At 43.5% G+C, this 17,174-nt stretch overlaps 1 protein-coding gene and 1 non-coding gene across 3 annotated transcripts in view; one reads left to right on the forward strand and one right to left on the reverse strand.

Moving 5' to 3' along the window:
• LOC118397315 (ras GTPase-activating protein 2-like) overlaps positions 1–17,174 on the reverse strand; it is a 59,188-nt gene that overhangs the window by 31,662 nt on the left and 10,352 nt on the right. For both annotated transcript variants that reach the window (XM_035791958.2, XM_035791959.2), the window contains 11 exons: positions 13,932–14,015; positions 13,681–13,753; positions 10,168–10,244; positions 9,181–9,282; positions 6,719–6,869; positions 6,038–6,186; positions 5,818–5,932; positions 5,555–5,629; positions 5,285–5,408; positions 3,987–4,093; positions 24–110 (listed from right to left, as the gene is read on the reverse strand). In XM_035791958.2, the coding sequence (XP_035647851.1) occupies positions 24–110; positions 3,987–4,093; positions 5,285–5,408; positions 5,555–5,629; positions 5,818–5,932; positions 6,038–6,186; positions 6,719–6,869; positions 9,181–9,282; positions 10,168–10,244; positions 13,681–13,753; positions 13,932–14,015 (1,144 nt within the window). The remainder of the gene's footprint in view (positions 1–23; positions 111–3,986; positions 4,094–5,284; positions 5,409–5,554; positions 5,630–5,817; positions 5,933–6,037; positions 6,187–6,718; positions 6,870–9,180; positions 9,283–10,167; positions 10,245–13,680; positions 13,754–13,931; positions 14,016–17,174) is intronic.
• Positions 2,888–2,963, forward strand: trnaa-ugc (transfer RNA alanine (anticodon UGC)). Its single transcript has one exon. It is a non-coding gene; the product is annotated as a tRNA-Ala (tRNA).

Raw genomic sequence — 17,174 nt, forward strand, 5'->3', positions numbered from 1 at the left:
TGATAAGAGACATTCATACATACCAGTTTGTTTTTGGACAGGCTCCCCCAGCTCCCCAGAGTCTGGATGGTCTTAGAGATGAGAGTGAGTGTTCGGGAGACCTCAAGGTCCTGACACAGGAGTGTACAAAGCACGGTCAAATACCAGGGTCATGTTCATTAGGAACCAAACTGAATAAAATTAAACTGAAACAGGGAGGGATTACTTATCGTCAATTACAAACACAAATGTTCATGTTCCATTGCAAAAAATAAATAAAAATAGATGTTCTGTTGCATGCCCTAATGAATACAACCCAGTTTATATCACAACAGCACAGCAGCAGGGCACCCCTGCTAAATTATTATAGGGGAAACACTTGACACAATAGAGTCTCATGTGTACAGTCGTGGCCAAAAAGTTGAGAATGAAACAAATATTAATTTTCACAACGTCTGCTGTGTCAGTGTCTTTAGATATTTTTGTCAGATGTTACTATGGAATACTGAAGTATAATTAAAAGCATTTCATAAGTGTCAAAGGCTTTTATTGACAATTACACGAAGTTGATGCAAAGAGTTAATATTTGCAGTGTTGACCCTTCTTTTTCAAGACCTCCGCAATCCGCCCTGGCATGAGGTCCATTAACTTCTGGGCCACATCCTGACTGATGGCAGCCCATTCTTGCATAATCAATGCTTGGAGTTTGACAGAATGTGGGTTTTTGTTTGAACCACCCGCCTCTTGAGGATTGACCACAAGTTCTCAATGGGATTAAGGTCTGGGGAGTTTCCTGGCCATGGACCCAAAATATCAATGTTTTGTTCTCCGAGCCACTTAGTTATCACTTTAGCCTTATGGCAACGTGCTCCATCATGCTGGAAAGGGCATTGTTCGTCACCAAACTGTTCCTGGATGGTTAGGAGAAGTTGCTCTCGGAGGATGTGTTGGTACCATTGTTTATTCATGGCTGTGTTCTTAGGCAAAATTGTGAGTGAGCCCACTCCCTTGGCTGAGAAGCAACCCCACACATGAATGGTCTCAGGATGCTTTACTGTTGGCATGACACAGGACTGATTAGTAGTGCTCACCTTGTCTTCTCCTGCTGCCATTCCTGAGCAAGCGCTGCACTGGTGGTGCCCCGATCCCGCAGCTGAATCAACTTTAGGAGCCGGTCCTGGCGCTTGCTGGACTTTCTTGGGCGCCCTGAAGCCTTCTTCACAACAATTGAACCGCTCTCCTTGAAGTTCTTAATGATCCGATAAATGGTTGATTTAGGTGCAATCTTACTAGCAGTAATATCCTTGCCTGTGAAGCCCTTTTTGTGCAAAGCAATGATGACGGCACGTGTTTCCTTGCAGGTAACCATATTTGACAGAGGAAGAACAATGATTCTAAGCACCACCCTCCGTTTAAAGCTTCCAGTCTGTTATTGGAACTGAATCAGCATGACAGAGTGATTTCCAGCCTTGTCCTTGTCAACACTCACACCTGTGTTAATGAGAGAATCACTGACATGATGTCAGCCAGTCCTTTTGTGGCAGGGCTGAAATGCAGTTTAAATGTTTTTTTTTGGGGGGGGGGGGTTCAGTTCATTTGCATGACAAAGAGGGACTTTGCAATTAATTGCAATTCATCTGATCACTCTTCATAACATTCTGGAGTATATGCAAATTGCCATCATTCAAACTGAATACACACACACACACACACACACACACACACACACACACACACGGCTAGGCTCCTGGTTTCTCTGCCAGGCTCCTGTAGTTCTTGAAGAGAGGGCGGCTATGAGATGCTGGGGGCTGCTGCCATAGCAGTATCACACACACAAGACCTAACAACCTGCATGCATTTTGAGTACCATGCACACAATTTGAGGTCAAATTGCCTCAGTGTGCTCCACTGAGGCAAGGAGTAGAATACTGGACGCTGCCAGGTGGGCCTCACTATAATGACCAGGGTTCTCCCCTCTCCCTCCTTCTCTTCTGCCCCCCTCTGGCTCTCTCCCTCATTATAATGAACAGGGCTCCTTCTGCATTCCTCCCCCTCTCTGTGGGAGGCCAGTGGCCCGTGGATAGACACCTGTGGATAGCTCCATATATTCACTATCTCCCCTGGAAGATTAAAGCTAAGAGCCTTGTCCCACACGCCCACACAGTGTTACATGTCTGGAAAATCCACTGTTTTACAACACCTGGCTAACCTGGACCATAGAGAGATCTGGTCCAACACTGCCCCCTATGGGGGGGCTCAGTGGTTGTTGTATGTGTGCAACCACTGGCTGGCAGATTAGAGGAGAGTAGTACACACCTCTGGCCCCTCAACGCACCTTCCTAAATCCATGATAGATGCTCGAGGCCTTCTTTTGAAGGACCAATGAACATCTACTTCCGCAGTAATATTCACAGACTCTTACCATTTTAAAATGGTATGAAATGCTTTGAGCGATGCTCATGTTTAACCACATATCCCTCCAGAAAGCTAAGGGATGGGTTTACTGCAGTAATCTAAGTGAAATGATTGTCCTATGGTTTTGAACAAAGAAATAGGCCTATGACCTGTAGGACCCAATTCTAACATTTAGGCTACAGTACAGGTACATTTACTAATAAATGACACGGTAAAATGCCTATTAGGCCAACACAGTAATATCATAGGCTACATGCGATTCATTAGAACAACTTGGCTAACAATTCAGTTTGATAGTAGGCTAGGCCTAGCGCAACTTTATAATCAAACAGTTGACTAGTGTTTCGTGCTTGGTTTAGTCATTGTCGGTAGCCTAACCTACTTTACTTGGGAGCTACTTGGTCATTCAAAAGTGTTCCTGGATGTCAATGTTTGTTTTTCCATTGTAGCCTCTGGTAACTGCTGGTGCGATTTGTTCATGGAGAGTTTAAGTGGTCCCGTGTGGCTCAGTTGGTAGAGCATGGCACTTGCAATGCCAGGGTTATGGGTTCAATTCCCACAGGGGACCAGTATGAACTAAATATGAAAATGTATGCATTAACTAGCATGTGTGTGTACTCACTACATTAAGTCGTGCTGGATAAGAGTGTCTGCTAAATGAGTAAAATGTAAAGTATTTGGGATATTCAACTGATACATTTAAAAAAAAAAAGACATCTTAAACCAAAATGCATGAAAATGTAATTATGTTGACACCATCTTAAAATATAACTGATGCCCGCCACTGCACTAAAGGGAGATGAAGAGCAAGCAGTGGCCGTGCACTCATGACTCTCATTCGAGGGCACTGCTCGCTTGGTTTGCTACAAATATGTTATAACTTGTCACGGATTTTAAACAGATTTTGGCAATAAAGCTCTTTTTCAACTTACCTAGTCAGACAAACTAATGGATACCATTTTTATGTCTCTGTGTGCAGTTTGAAGTATTTTTGTGAGTAAATGCTTACTAGCATTTAGCACAATAACAAAATATAGCTCTTCCAAAGACTTCCAGTCATTGTGCTAATGCTAGTTAGCAATTGCGCTAAGGCTAGTTAGCAACTTCTGCATGTTGAGACAAAATTGGTATCCATGAGATCAGACTCTGGGTAAGTAGAAAAAGCACTTTGTCAATTATCTGAAAAGCAGGACTTAATAATTTCTAATCATATTTCTGGGAGTCGTGTTAATGATTTAGCAGCAGTGAGGTACCGCTTCTAAATTTTTTTTTTTTTCTTATACCTTAATTTAACTAGGCAAGTCAGTTAAGAACAAATTCTTATTTACAATGACGGCCTACACCGGCCAAACCGGGACAATGCTGGGCCAATTGTGCACCGCCCTATGGGACTCCCAATCACGTCCGGTTGTGATACAGCCTGGATTCGAACCAGGGTGTCTGCAGATGCAGTGCCTTAGACCACTGCGCCACTCGGGAGCCCAAATATAGGAGGAACACTTTCACTTCTAAGTGAACACTAAAGTGCAAACACTTGGGATACCTCCTATGTGACACAAATGTAAAAAACATAGGCATATGGGTGTACTCACAGGATGGTGTGGGCGGAGCTGGAAGGTGTGTGGCGAGAGAACGGCGACGGCGAAGAAGCGCAAGAACACGAAGCTGCTGACTGCCGAATACTGGACGTGAGGATCATCTGCAGGAGAGAGAAGGAGGGGGGGGGGGGTAGAAGACAGAGGAGGGGACAGGAGAAGCACAAATAAAAATAAAGCTTTGCTACCTGTCCTTATCCATTGACTAGGATGTCATTTTTTTAATTTGGTGAACTATCCCATTAATCAAATAAATGAAATGTATTTATAAAGCCCTTTTTACATCAGCCGATGTCACAAAGTGCTGTACAGAAACTCAGCCTAAAACCCCAAACAACAAGCAATGCAGATACACCCATTGACACCAGACAGGCTAACAACTGGGACAGGCCCAGTTCCAGACTGATCTCATCTGTTCCCTGGACCTTATTGACTCACCTAGTGGATTTGAAAGGACTGTATCGGGATTGGCGTAAGCAAAGACCCTATATCAGGGTTGATACCCATCCACTACTTTCAGATCAACAAAGGGTACAATAATTTATTTGGGACTGTGCATTGCTGTCCACAGTACACACACTTTTACAAACACACACACAGACATACATACACAGGTCATGCTCCTCCTACCATTAAAAAGGTGCCAATTCATATGAGCATAGCGGTTTATGAGAACATGGCTCATACAAAGTTCTAACACTACACATTAACAGGACCTTCTCACAGATTCAGTAGCTTCTACTTGAATGGCCTCTGTCTCATTGTCATACATACTATCTCCTGCACTTTAGTTAGGCTTCTGGCTCCACCTCATGGTGGACATGGTCTCTACAACATGCTGCTTACTGATGGAAGATACTTTATAAAAACCACTCTGTAAAAGTAACTAGATAATACTTGGGAAAGTTTGGCATAATATTTCTGTATCTAATCTACCATTTTTTCCTTTGGATAGAGACCTGGACCTTTCTACACTAATGCTTATAAAAAGGGACTTACACAAAATCAACCCTACATTTGTGGTATGAAAACATCTCAGAAACTTGATTTGTGGTTAGTGGACGTTCTCTCTAATGTGATGAGACACAGTGAGTATTGATGAGAGAGCTGTGACTGAGGAATAGGGTTACAAAACTCCAGAATCTTTCCCTGAAAGTTGAGCAATTCCCCAAACAGGATTTTTTTTTTAAACCCAGGAACTTTGGAGAGGTTTCCAGAACTATGCAATCCTGCTGAGGATGAGGTAGGATGAAGGTGAGGAGAGAGGACGAAGATGCGTGTGATGCCCCGCTCACCTGGGAACCGCTTGGAGGCCATGTGACGCAGCGAGCGGAACACGTCACACATGAGCGGGGGACAGCTGGAGCTGGACTGGGTGATGGACGAGAACACCTTCTGAACGTACCCCTGCAGGTTCTCCTGGAGAGGACGGACACGCACGTCGTGAACACGCACGTCGTGAACACGCAAACACTTATTATAACAGTTCTTTCTGTATACCACCCCAATACTAGACAATACACTGATAGACAGCTTGCGATGCACCGGACAAATGTATACTGTACCTTGTTGACCTCAACGTTGTCTCCTTCTTTCAGTTTAATCGGGTCAATCTCACAGGTTTTGTTGGAGTCACAAATCTACGAAAAAAAAGAACTAGCTGTTATGCAGAGTTTTGAATTCATTTTCAAACATGTTGTTCCTAGGTTATGAAATGAGCTTCTACGATGTGGTTCATAGCAGGGCTTTCTTCTTATGATCAGTGTTTATCTATGACATAATCCATTTCCTCACATTATTCCCCAGGTAACATATGGATGTACATTACCTCATCCAATACAGGCTTCAGGGTGACTGTCAGGTAGCTCCGCCCTACAATCTTCATCATGTCGTCGATGCAGCGCGTTGCCAGGGAGTTGCCTCGGAAAATGGTGTTGGCCTCCCTAGACAGACAAGACAGGGTTCAGAGGACAGGATGCCTATTCACTATATGGAGCACTACTTTTGTCCAGAGCCGATAGGGCCCAGGAGAAGTGTGTAATACTCACTGAGTGTTCTCCAGTTCCAGGACAGTGATGGCGGAGACGAAGGACACCAGGCGGCTGTGGTGGAGCAGCAGGCGGACCACGGGCAGCACCGCCTCATACCTCTCCCTGCAGATGTCCCCCAGAATGTGGGCCGCTGACGCCGAGATGGGCTGAGAGGGGGAAGAGAGATAAATGGAGAGAGGCAGGGGGGACAGAGAGAGGTTCTGAAAAAAATCCCCTTATTCTCAAAAGGCACCATACTGTGAGCGATGATTGGTCAGGCACTAATGGTTATTAGTTGACCGCAATTCAACGTGTAGACAGCCACCACTCATTACAAACTACTGGCAGCGGTGTGGAATACACAGTGTGGTCTGTGGGCGATGGTTAGCCACTGATAGTTTTTGACAAATTGTTGGTCCTATGAGTCCTCTATTGTACACTTTCTTCCTTAAAGGGAAACTTGGGGATTTGGGCAATGAGGCCCTGTATCTACTTCCCCTGAGTCAGATGAACTTGTGGATGCCATTGTTATGTCTGTGTCCAGTATGAAGGAAGTTTCCCGAGCCAATGCTAACTAGCGTTAGCACAATGACTGGAAGCATATGGGTATCAGCTAGCATCCCTTTAAGTTCCTTAATGAGCATAATGTACCATTCAGGCAGACCAGGTGTGTGAACAAGACCGGTCTGAGGTTAGCACCTTAATGTCTGGGGACTTGAGCAGCAGCGTGCGGAGCGGTGTGTAGCAGGCGGATGGCAGCACATTGTCCTCGGTGTAGGTTACGTTGAGCCTCAGAGAGCCCAGGTCGTCTGTCTTGGACTTCCCGTTCCCTTTAGGCTGGAGGAGATACCTGTGGACCACAGAAAGACACCCAACAAAACACACCCAGTCAGCGTTAAGAGTGATGGCCAGCCGACACATTTGTATTTGACAGTGGTGAGTCGGGTTGCACATTTCCGATAACTTATGTCCAGGATTAAATATAGAAATACCGGTTGAAAGCTTCATGGAATCAGGACATCTGGAGTCCTCCAACCAGAATGTCTGGAAAAACTGGGAGTTTTGGCAAAGTTACCAGAATTCCACAACCCTAGTGGTGAGACGCAAATGATGCTGTCAATGCTGTCCTCAACATGGTTCATGAAATGTGACATTTTCAGCCATATAGTGCTTTTTCACTTTGAAATCCACTTCCTGTTCACATCGAACAAACATAATAAAGTAGCATTTATATCAAAAACATCTTTGGAGTTAAAGTTTTACACCTTTGATAGTGTAGTAGCTTTAAAATAAATAAAAAACTATGCAAAGATTTCAAACAGAACGCGAAAAGCAATGCATAGTTGAGCAATTAAGCTGTGTGTTTAAGCAGTGTGTGAATGAGCTGGGTGAGCCTGTATAGCTACCTAGCCACCAACAGATGGGGCAGTTTTCACAGATTTACATCAGGCTGGAACTCTTCATCGCTTTGAAAGCTGCAGCTATGTTTGTCTCTAATCTGCTTGAACTGTAATCGTATTGCAGTACTCAGACACCCAGAAACTTCAGTTGAGCCCATGTATTCTGGGACAGTCAATAGATCAATATACAGTTTGTTCAGCCGAGTTGTGGGTCTGTATGTTAAAGTGTATGTATAAATCATCCCTGGCTTTCTCTCCCTCCCTCTACAGGAGATGGGGTTCTGCTGTCTCCATGCAAACTGACACCCACACACTAGTCTCACGGCCCTCATGCAAAACACATAGATCAGTATCTGCATAATCCCTTATCACCTAGAGGCGCGCACACACACACACACAGTTTACAGAACACCACCATCGCAGTTTTCAAAGCAGTCTGAAGACGACAGAAGTAACCAGTCCAAAAAAGTACCACAGATATAGAGCTGCTAGACCGGGGGACAGGATCTGGCACAGGTTCATCTCCAATTATATATTGTTAAAGGTGCTATACGTCGGATTTTGTACAATTTCAGAAACTGCTGTTTGAAGCTGGTAGACCAAAACCGACAACAGCTGCAAAAATAATACAATGATTCCCTACAATATTCAGTGCTTATTTTCTCAGGTAAACTGAAATTGAGAGAGGTGTCAAATTTTAGCTACCAGGAAATGATAGTGATTTCCAGTAGATAACACAGCCAAAGTCAGAACAGTTTTCCCAGTTTGACAACAGACGCTGTTCTGGCGGGAGAAATCAATAGGCTAATATCATAGCCAATCACAACACTGGCAGGCAAGTAATACTGTGAAACACTATAATTCCACTATTAGCGCCAGATATAAATGGAAATTCTGAAATTACAATACAAAACCATTTAAAAATCTGATGTGTAGCACCTTTAAAACACAAGTAAAAAACTCACTATTAAGTAGAAAAAATATCAAGGAACTGGATGTACCCTTATTCCTTTATTCACAAAGAGTATTGCAGCAGGACTGCTATATTGTAGGATCTTTTAGGATCTTTTGTAGGTGCCTTTTAAATCATAATGAATAAGATTACATGGACAGGGGGAACATGATCCTAGATCAACAGTACCCCTCAGATTATTTGAGAGTATGGGCCTTTTTAACATCCACCTCACAATGTGCAGATCTGATCTAGCATCCACGGATCTACGCAGAAAAGAAGGTCAGCACTGTGAGGGGTGTGACGTCAGAGTCGCCGGATTGTTGTGGCTGATAAAACGAGGCGAGTAGCAGCAGAGTACGTAAGACCCTCTGTGTCATGTCCCCTTATCTGTCATCTGCTAATCAGTCTATTCATTTCAGCTAGCTAGCGCGGCAGTCAGATTACATTCTTCAGGTTGAGCACAGCAGCAGCAGGCGTGTGGCTGCGTGCAGTGAGTGCATGACGTGTCCATGTGAGAGAAAGAAAGTGTGTCACAGTCACCCGATTTCCCTAGTAGACTATGTGGCTCTGGTACAAAGTAGTGCAGTGTAGAAGGAATAGCATGCCACTTTCGAATGCAACCAGTGTGTTTGTAGTTAGAAGTTAGAGCTATGGGCTCCTGTGGGCATGCGGACGCTACGTGCACCTTTGCATATTGTTGCATCAGTATGCGAAATCTCTCGAGTTAGTGTGAGTGACCTGGCGTGGAAGCATCAGGAAGACAATGTGCGAGGTGAAGCTGTGATGTGGTGTGTCACCGTTCTTACCAGGCCCTGTGAATGTGGTCATTTCGCAGGATTTTGACAGATACCCGCGTCTCCCCAAGGAAGACATCCTGCGCCAAATTCCCATTGTTCCACAAGTCAACTCTGCAGAGGAACACACACACACACACACACACACACACACACACACACACACACACACACACACACACACACACACACACACACACACACACACACACACACACACACACACACACACACACACACACACACACACACACACACACACACACAGACAAAGAGAGAAACACTCAATCACACATACTAAGTGAATGTGATATTTGCAAATACACTATAAAAATCTACAAAAAAGGGACCAATGCCCCTTCATCTTCCAAACACACCACTTACCATTGGCTGGCTGGCACTCATGGAAAACACAACCACATCAATTTCAACACATAAACACAAACTACTCCTTACCGGTGTGAAGTATACAAATTGCAGTACACTTAAAAAAATACACATGCAATTAAAATCACCTCAAATCCAAACCTGAAAGTCATGCATGTGTGTTTACCTCTCTCGGCCCAGCCTAGTCTTACCCGACTGTAAACCCAGTGAGCTATGTAGCTATGAGTCAGTCGGCTGTAGGTGACGCAAACAGAGACACAAACCCCACAGGTCCTTAACCACCAACTTTGCATTACACACTACACCGGTTGTGACTAACACAATCCAATCAAATCTGGTTGAGTTGAAACACACTTAAAATCCTCTTCTGATTACATCCCAGAAGTCGCTCCAGAGAGATAGAGGTATGGTGGTCTGTTTGTCAGTGTGTGGAAAAACCAACCCACAGATGTTCTGTTAAAGGTCGGAAGGAAAATATAGGAAAAAAAAAGAGAAGTAAAAAAAAAAAAGAGAGAGAAAAGCAGAAGGAGAAAAAGAGAATAAAAGAGAATAGAAAAATAGAAGAGAAAGGAGGAGAGGAAAGAAGAGGAAAGGGGGAGATGGTACACTCACTTGATCTCCAGCTTTTCAATGTCCTCTTCCTCTACTTGGAAATTAGACTTTTTTGTGTAACTGTTGGGCCTTGTGACCTAAGGACAACAACAAGACAGAATTTACATCAGTCTTCTCCAGCAAATACCAACTCAGACGAGTTAAACGTGATGGCGCCGGAGGGGATGGCTGCAGTCTTAACGGCTCTTAACCAACCATGCCATTTTTTCTTTTTTTTTGCGTCGTTTTGTACATAATGTTGCTGCTACCGTCTCTTATGACCGAAAAGAGCTTCTGGTCATCAGAACTGCGATTACTCACCTCAGATTAGACAGTTTTTCTTCAATGAGTCGGACAGGAGGGATATACTACTACAGACACCCGACCAGGCCCAGATCCCAATCATTAGCTGGAGAAGGAAACTGAGATGTTGCGGGAAAAGATCAGGGTGTCTTGTGAGGATCAAGTGACAGGTGGCTAATCTGCCTTTCGTCCTGCTAGCTAACGTTCAATCGGTCGGAAAATAAAATGGGAGAAACTGAAAGTATGTATATCCTACCAATGGGACATTAAAAACTGTAATATCTTCTGTTTCACCGAGTCGTGGCTGAAAGACGACATTAAGAACACACAGCTGGTGGGTTGTACACTATCGGCAGGACAGAACAGCAGCCTTTGGTAAGACACGGGGCGGGGGCCTATGCATATATGTAAACAACAACTGGCACACGATATCTAAGTAAGTCTCGAGGTTTTGCTCGCCTGAGGTAGAGTATCTCATGATAAGCTGTAGACCACACTATCTACCTAGAAGGTTTATCATCTGTATTTTTCATAGCTGTCTACATACCACAACAGACCAATGCTGGCACTAAAAACACACTCAATGTGAGCTGTATAAGGCCATAAGCAAACAGGAAAACGCTCATCCAGAGGCGGCGGTCCTAGTGGCGGGGGACATTAATGCAGGGAAACTTAAATCAGTTTTACCTCATTTCTATAAGCATGCTAAAATGTGCAACCAGAGGGGGAAAAATGTGACCACCTTTACTCCACACACAGAGACGCATACAAAACTCTCCCTCACCCTCCATTTGGCAAATCTGACCATAATTCTATCCTCCTGATTCCAGTCTACAATCACAAATTAAAGCAGGACGCACCATTGACTCGGTCTATTAAAAAGAAAAAAGTGGTCAGATGAAGCAGATGCTAAACTACAGGACTGTTTTACTAGCACAGATTGCAATATGTTCCGGGATTCTTCCGATGGCATTGAGGAGTACACCACATCAGTCACTGACTTTATCAATAAGTGCACCGAGGACGTCGTCCCCACAGTGACTGTATGTACTTACCCCAACCAGAAGCAATGGATTACAGGCAACATTCACGCTGAGCTAAAAGGGTAGAGCTGCCGTTTTCAAGGAGCAGGACTCTAACCCGGAAGCTTATAAGAAATCCTGCTGTGCCCTCTGACGAACCATCAAACAGGTAAAGCGCCAATACAGGACTAAGATCGAATTGTACTACACCGGCTCCGATGCTCGTTCGATGTAGCAGGGCTCGCAAACTATTACAGCCTACAAAAGGAAGCATACCCGAGAGCTGCCCAGTGACACAAGTCTACCAGACGAGCTAAATAACTTCTATGCTCACTTCAAGGGAAAGTAACACTGAAACATGCATGAGAGCATCAGCTGTTCCGGACGACTGTGTGATCACGCTCTCCGCAGCCGATGTGCGTAAAACCTTTAAACAGGTCAACATTCACAAGGCCACTGGGCCAGACGGGCACTCCGAGCATGTGCTGACCAACTGGCAAGTGTCTTCACTGACAATTTCAAACTCTTCCTGTCTAAGTCTGTAATACCAACATGCTTCAAGCAGACCACTAGTCCCTGTGCCCAAGAACACAAAGGTAACCTGCCTAAATGACTACCGACCTGTAGCACTCACATCTGTAGCCATGAAATGCTTTGAAAGGCTGGTCATGGCTCACATGTACACCATTATCCCAGAAACCCTAGACCCACTCCAATTTGCATACCACACCACAGATGATGCAATATCTATTGCACTCCACACTGCCCTTTCAACACCTGGACAAAAGAAACACCGATGTGAGAATGCTATTTATTGACTACAGCTCAGCGTTCAACACCATAGTGCTCTCAAAGCTCATCACTGAGCTAAGGACCCTGGGACTATACTCCTCCCTCTGCAATTGGATCCTGGACTTCCTGATGGGCTGCCCCCTGGTGGTAAGGGTAGGTAACAACACATATGCCACGCTGATCCTCAACACGTGGGCCCCTCAGGGGTGTGTGCTCAGTCCCCTCCTGTACTCCTTGTTCACTCATGACTGCACAGCCAGGCACGACTCCAACACCATCATTAAGTTTGCTGATGACACCAGTGGTAGGCCTATATCACCTACAACTATAGAGAGGAGGTCTGAGACCCGACCGAGTGGTGCAAGGACAACAACCTCTCCCTCAGACAAAGGAGTTGATTGTGGACTACAGGAAAAGGAGGACTGAGCACACATTCCTTAACATTGACGGGGCTGTAGTGGAGCAGGTTGAGAGCTTCAAGTTCCTTGGCTTCCACGTCACCATCAAACTAACATGGTCCAAGTACACCAAGATAGTCATGAAGAGGGCACGACAAAACCTATTCCCCCTCAGGGGACTGAAAAGACTTGGCATGGGTTCTCCAATTCTCAAAGGGTTTTACAGCTGCACCATTGAGAGCATCCTGACGGGTTGCGTCACTGGTATGGCAACTGCTCGGCCTCTGACCGCAAGGCACTACAAAGGGTAGTGCGTACAGCCCAGTACATCACTGGGGCCAAGCTTCCTGCCATCCAGGACCTCTATACCAGGCGGTGTCAGAGGAAGGCCCTAAAAATTGACAAAGACTCCAGCCACCCTAGTCATAGACTGTTCTCTCTGCTACCGCACAGCAAGTGGTACCGGAGCACCAAGTCTAGGTCCAAGAGGCTTCTAAACAGCTTCTATTCCAAGTCAACTCAGACTATTTGCATTGCCCCCCCACCACCCCTTCTACTCTCTTATTATCTATGCATAGTCACTTTAACTCTACCTACATGTACATATTACCTTGACACTGGTGCCCCCGCACACGACACCAGTACCCCCTGTATATACTGTGGCCCAGCTATTGTTATTTACTGTTCTTTAAATATTTGTGATTCTTCTTACTTTTTTTGTTGATATTTTCTTAAAACTGCATTGTTGGTTAAGGGCTTGTAATAAGCATTTCACTGTAAGATCAACACCCGCTATACTCGGTGCATGTGAAAAAATCTGATTTGATGAACTGTCAAAACCAGCCAGACACCTAGGTTGCATTCATTAGGGCATGCAATGGAAAACTGTTTAAAACATTTTGGAATGGAAAACAAAATATGAGCATTCCTGTTAGTCTGTCCCCATTTTAGTCTGTTTTCCTCTGTTGGGAAGAAAACAGATGACATGAGCACCCAGATGTAAATTAAGTTAAGTTTACCTCAAAGTTAAAGGTTTCCTCAAACTGAGGGTCGCTGGTCTTCTTTTTCACCTTTGTTTTCTTCTGGTCAGACCTAAGGAGACAGAAGAGTCAGAAATATACTCAAACCTTTCTCATGGGGGGGTCTATGTGAAAGAATAATGGATATAATGCCTAAGATGTTGACACATTGCATTAGCTATGTGGGTTCAATTGAAGTGAGCTCATAATCATGTTCCACTGCAGAGGATTGTATTCTAGTCTTGTCTTACCTGGCAGGCCCAACGAGCGAGACAGTGGCATACGGGTCACAGTTCTGTCCACTGATCAGAGGCAAGCCCTGGCATTCTATTATCCTGGGGGAGACAGCAGCAACAGGAGAAAACACTAATAAAACCATAGAATACACTAAACTTTGACAGGATTGACCTTAGTGTTTCTCATACCAAGTGTCTCTCATTTCTCTGGCAATCGGACCTACCACTCACAATGTGCTACATAGATGAAATATGCTACAAAAACTGTTAACATGCACATTATTTAGTCTTTGTAAGGAAAGGTTTCAACTTCATCCCCAGCACCACTCCAACATGTGAAAATTGCACATGTCTATGTTTTGTAGTAAAAAAATAAATCTTTCTCCAGGTTTCCAAAGCATCATGCGATTTTTAACCAATTATGAGCTGGCATTGCCTACTAAATAGTCTAATGGTTGATGATGTCATTGGAAACACTTAGCTTCCTCTATATTTTTAACTACAAAACATAGAAACGTGCCATTTTCACATATAATGATGTGGGGATGATGAATATGAAGTGGAAGATTATCCCTATCGTTTCCTATGTTTAATGTAAGGCTATTACATTTTTATAAAATGTATGACAACTGACAAAACAAATCTTCATTGGAGGGTAGCAGCACAATCTAAGTGCTATTAAAATGTTTGATTTAGGATAATGTTTTACAGGTTTGTCATTCAAACATTTTTATTTTATAAAATCTTAATTATTTAATATATTTTACATGTGATAGAGGGCCAGAGATTACCGTACACACACCTGTGACAATCTGAAGTACCCAAAAAAGCCACTAAATGTAATTTTATAAAATTCCCCACCAAAAAAGTTACCAACTTAGAAGGTTTACAGTAAGTCCTCCCTTTGTAACACTAGGGAGGACACACACTAGTACACTGTCGTTGTGTGTGTCACACACACACACACACACACACACGGCTTTGGTGAAATTCTTACAGCATACATCACAGACATCTGTAGCTGTTCATTAGTTCCATGGCTGAGTGAGTGGTTAGGGAAAATCGTCATGACAGCCTATGGCTTTAGGCTTTGCCTACACTTCCTACCTTCTCAGTCAGTTGGCAGATTTTGATCATTTAACTAGGCAAGTCAGTTAAGAACAAATTCTTATTTATAATGGACGGCCTACCCCGGCCAAACTCTAACGACGGTTGTGCGCCGACCTATGGGACTCCCAATCACGGCCGGTTGTGATACAGCCTGGAATCGAACCTTGGTCTGTAGGGACACCTCAAGCACAGATGCAGTGCCCTAGACCACTGCGCCACTCGGGAGCCCCACGTTGACAGAGAGATATGTCTTTCTACGACATAGGGAGCCAAAAGTAGTCCAGAATGTGGGAAATATTCCCATGGACACGGTCAGTATGTATTTGGTACATACTACAGTAGTTGCTATTCATTATAGTACAGAGATGCAACAGTTTATCGACCATAGATTTTCAAAGAGGACAAAAGATATAACTTGTTACATCTTTTTAATTTTTTTTTAAGCAAACTGAAGCTACTACAGTACAACAGTGATGCTAAATATAAACATATATTTCACAATTATAAACTGGGTGGTCGAGCCCTGAATGCTGATTGGCTGATAGCCGTGGTATACCAGACCGTATACCAAGGGTATGACAAAACATTTATTTTTACTGCTCTAATAACCAGTTTATAAGGCAACTCAGGGGTTGGTGGTATATGGCCAATATACCACAGCCAAGCGCTCCGCATTGCATCGCGCATAAGAATAGCCCTCAGCCGTGGTGTTGGCCATAAACCATACCACATCGGGCCATATTGCTTAAATAAACTCACACAGAAACTCACCCCCCCCACAATTTCCTTAAACATTTAATTTCCCCCCTTTTTTACAGCAACAAACATGAATACATTTCCAATGCCTTTTCAGATTGTAACATCCTTTTCAAGTTGCATTTTCCCTGCATCTAACAAGATGACCAAAGTTGATCTGTCATGATTAGTTGATGTTCTGTTTTCAGTTGAAAGGCAGAACATGGGCACCTTTGTTTGAGGAAGAAGGTGTCAATAACTTAATGGTTAGCATTAAACAGAGTTTTACCATTGTTTATGCAAAGGGGTGGGGGGGGTAGTGAATGTGTGGTTATATACAAATAAGGTGGCAGGAAGAGTGTTCCTGTATGCCTGGAGGGTAACGTTCCATGTCACTGCATGTTCACACTGTACAGGCGCTCAACAGCAGCAGACCTGCTCACTTTATGCAGGGACCCAGAGGGTAACCACCCCCCTCTGCAGTGTGCTTGACTGTGTGCTCCTGGACGGCCCCCAGGTTCACTAAATGATTGTTATTAATTTGTTCATTCATTCACACTTTTGGTTGCACCCTGTACTGCTAATTTGCATTGCATCCTGTCTGGTGTTTGATCATGGCACGTTTCTATGTTTTGTAGTTAAAGATTATAGAGGAAGAAGTGTTTCCAATGACATCATCAACCATTATTAGACCACTTAGTAAGCAATGCCAGTTCATAATTGTATAAAAAAATAAATCTCATGATGCATTGGAAACATATCTTCCTCCTATATCTTTTTTACTACGAAACATATGTGCAATTTTCACGTATGTTGATGTTGGGGTGGTGCTGGAGATGAAACACCAGACAGGATGCACATTTTGAAATATCCCTTCAAGTTATCCCTATCGTTTCCTATTTTTAAAGTAAGGCTAGTATACTTTTACAACATGTATCCAACAAGTATACAAAAAAAAAATTATTGATTGAGGGCAATAGCACATCCTAGGTCAGATAGCCAGAACAGCCGCCTACGTAAACACCAGACAGGATGCAATGCAAATTAGCAGTACAGGATGCAACCAAAAGTGTGAATGAATTGGCTGATTTTGTTATTAATTTGTTAACTCTCAGAAGAGATAGGCAGGAAGTGTAGAAATGGTTTGTCTAGGCACAGGGCATCATTAAAAAAAGAAAAACAAACCTGTAAAACAATCCTAAATAAACCATAACCTTTAATAGCATTGGTGTTTAATGGGGGTTTCAGCATGAAATATCCTTTATATATATATATATATACACACACACACATTTTTCACCATGTCAATATGTATTTGTTTAGTCAATATTTTGCTGTCCAACTAGTGGCAGTATTGAAAAAATGAACAGCTGAAAGAGTTGCAGAGTTAATTGAAAATAGTCCCATTGTTGA

Source organism: Oncorhynchus keta, chromosome 18, assembly GCF_023373465.1.
Source record: "Oncorhynchus keta strain PuntledgeMale-10-30-2019 chromosome 18, Oket_V2, whole genome shotgun sequence".
Classification (NCBI taxonomy): Eukaryota; Metazoa; Chordata; class Actinopteri; order Salmoniformes; family Salmonidae; genus Oncorhynchus; species Oncorhynchus keta.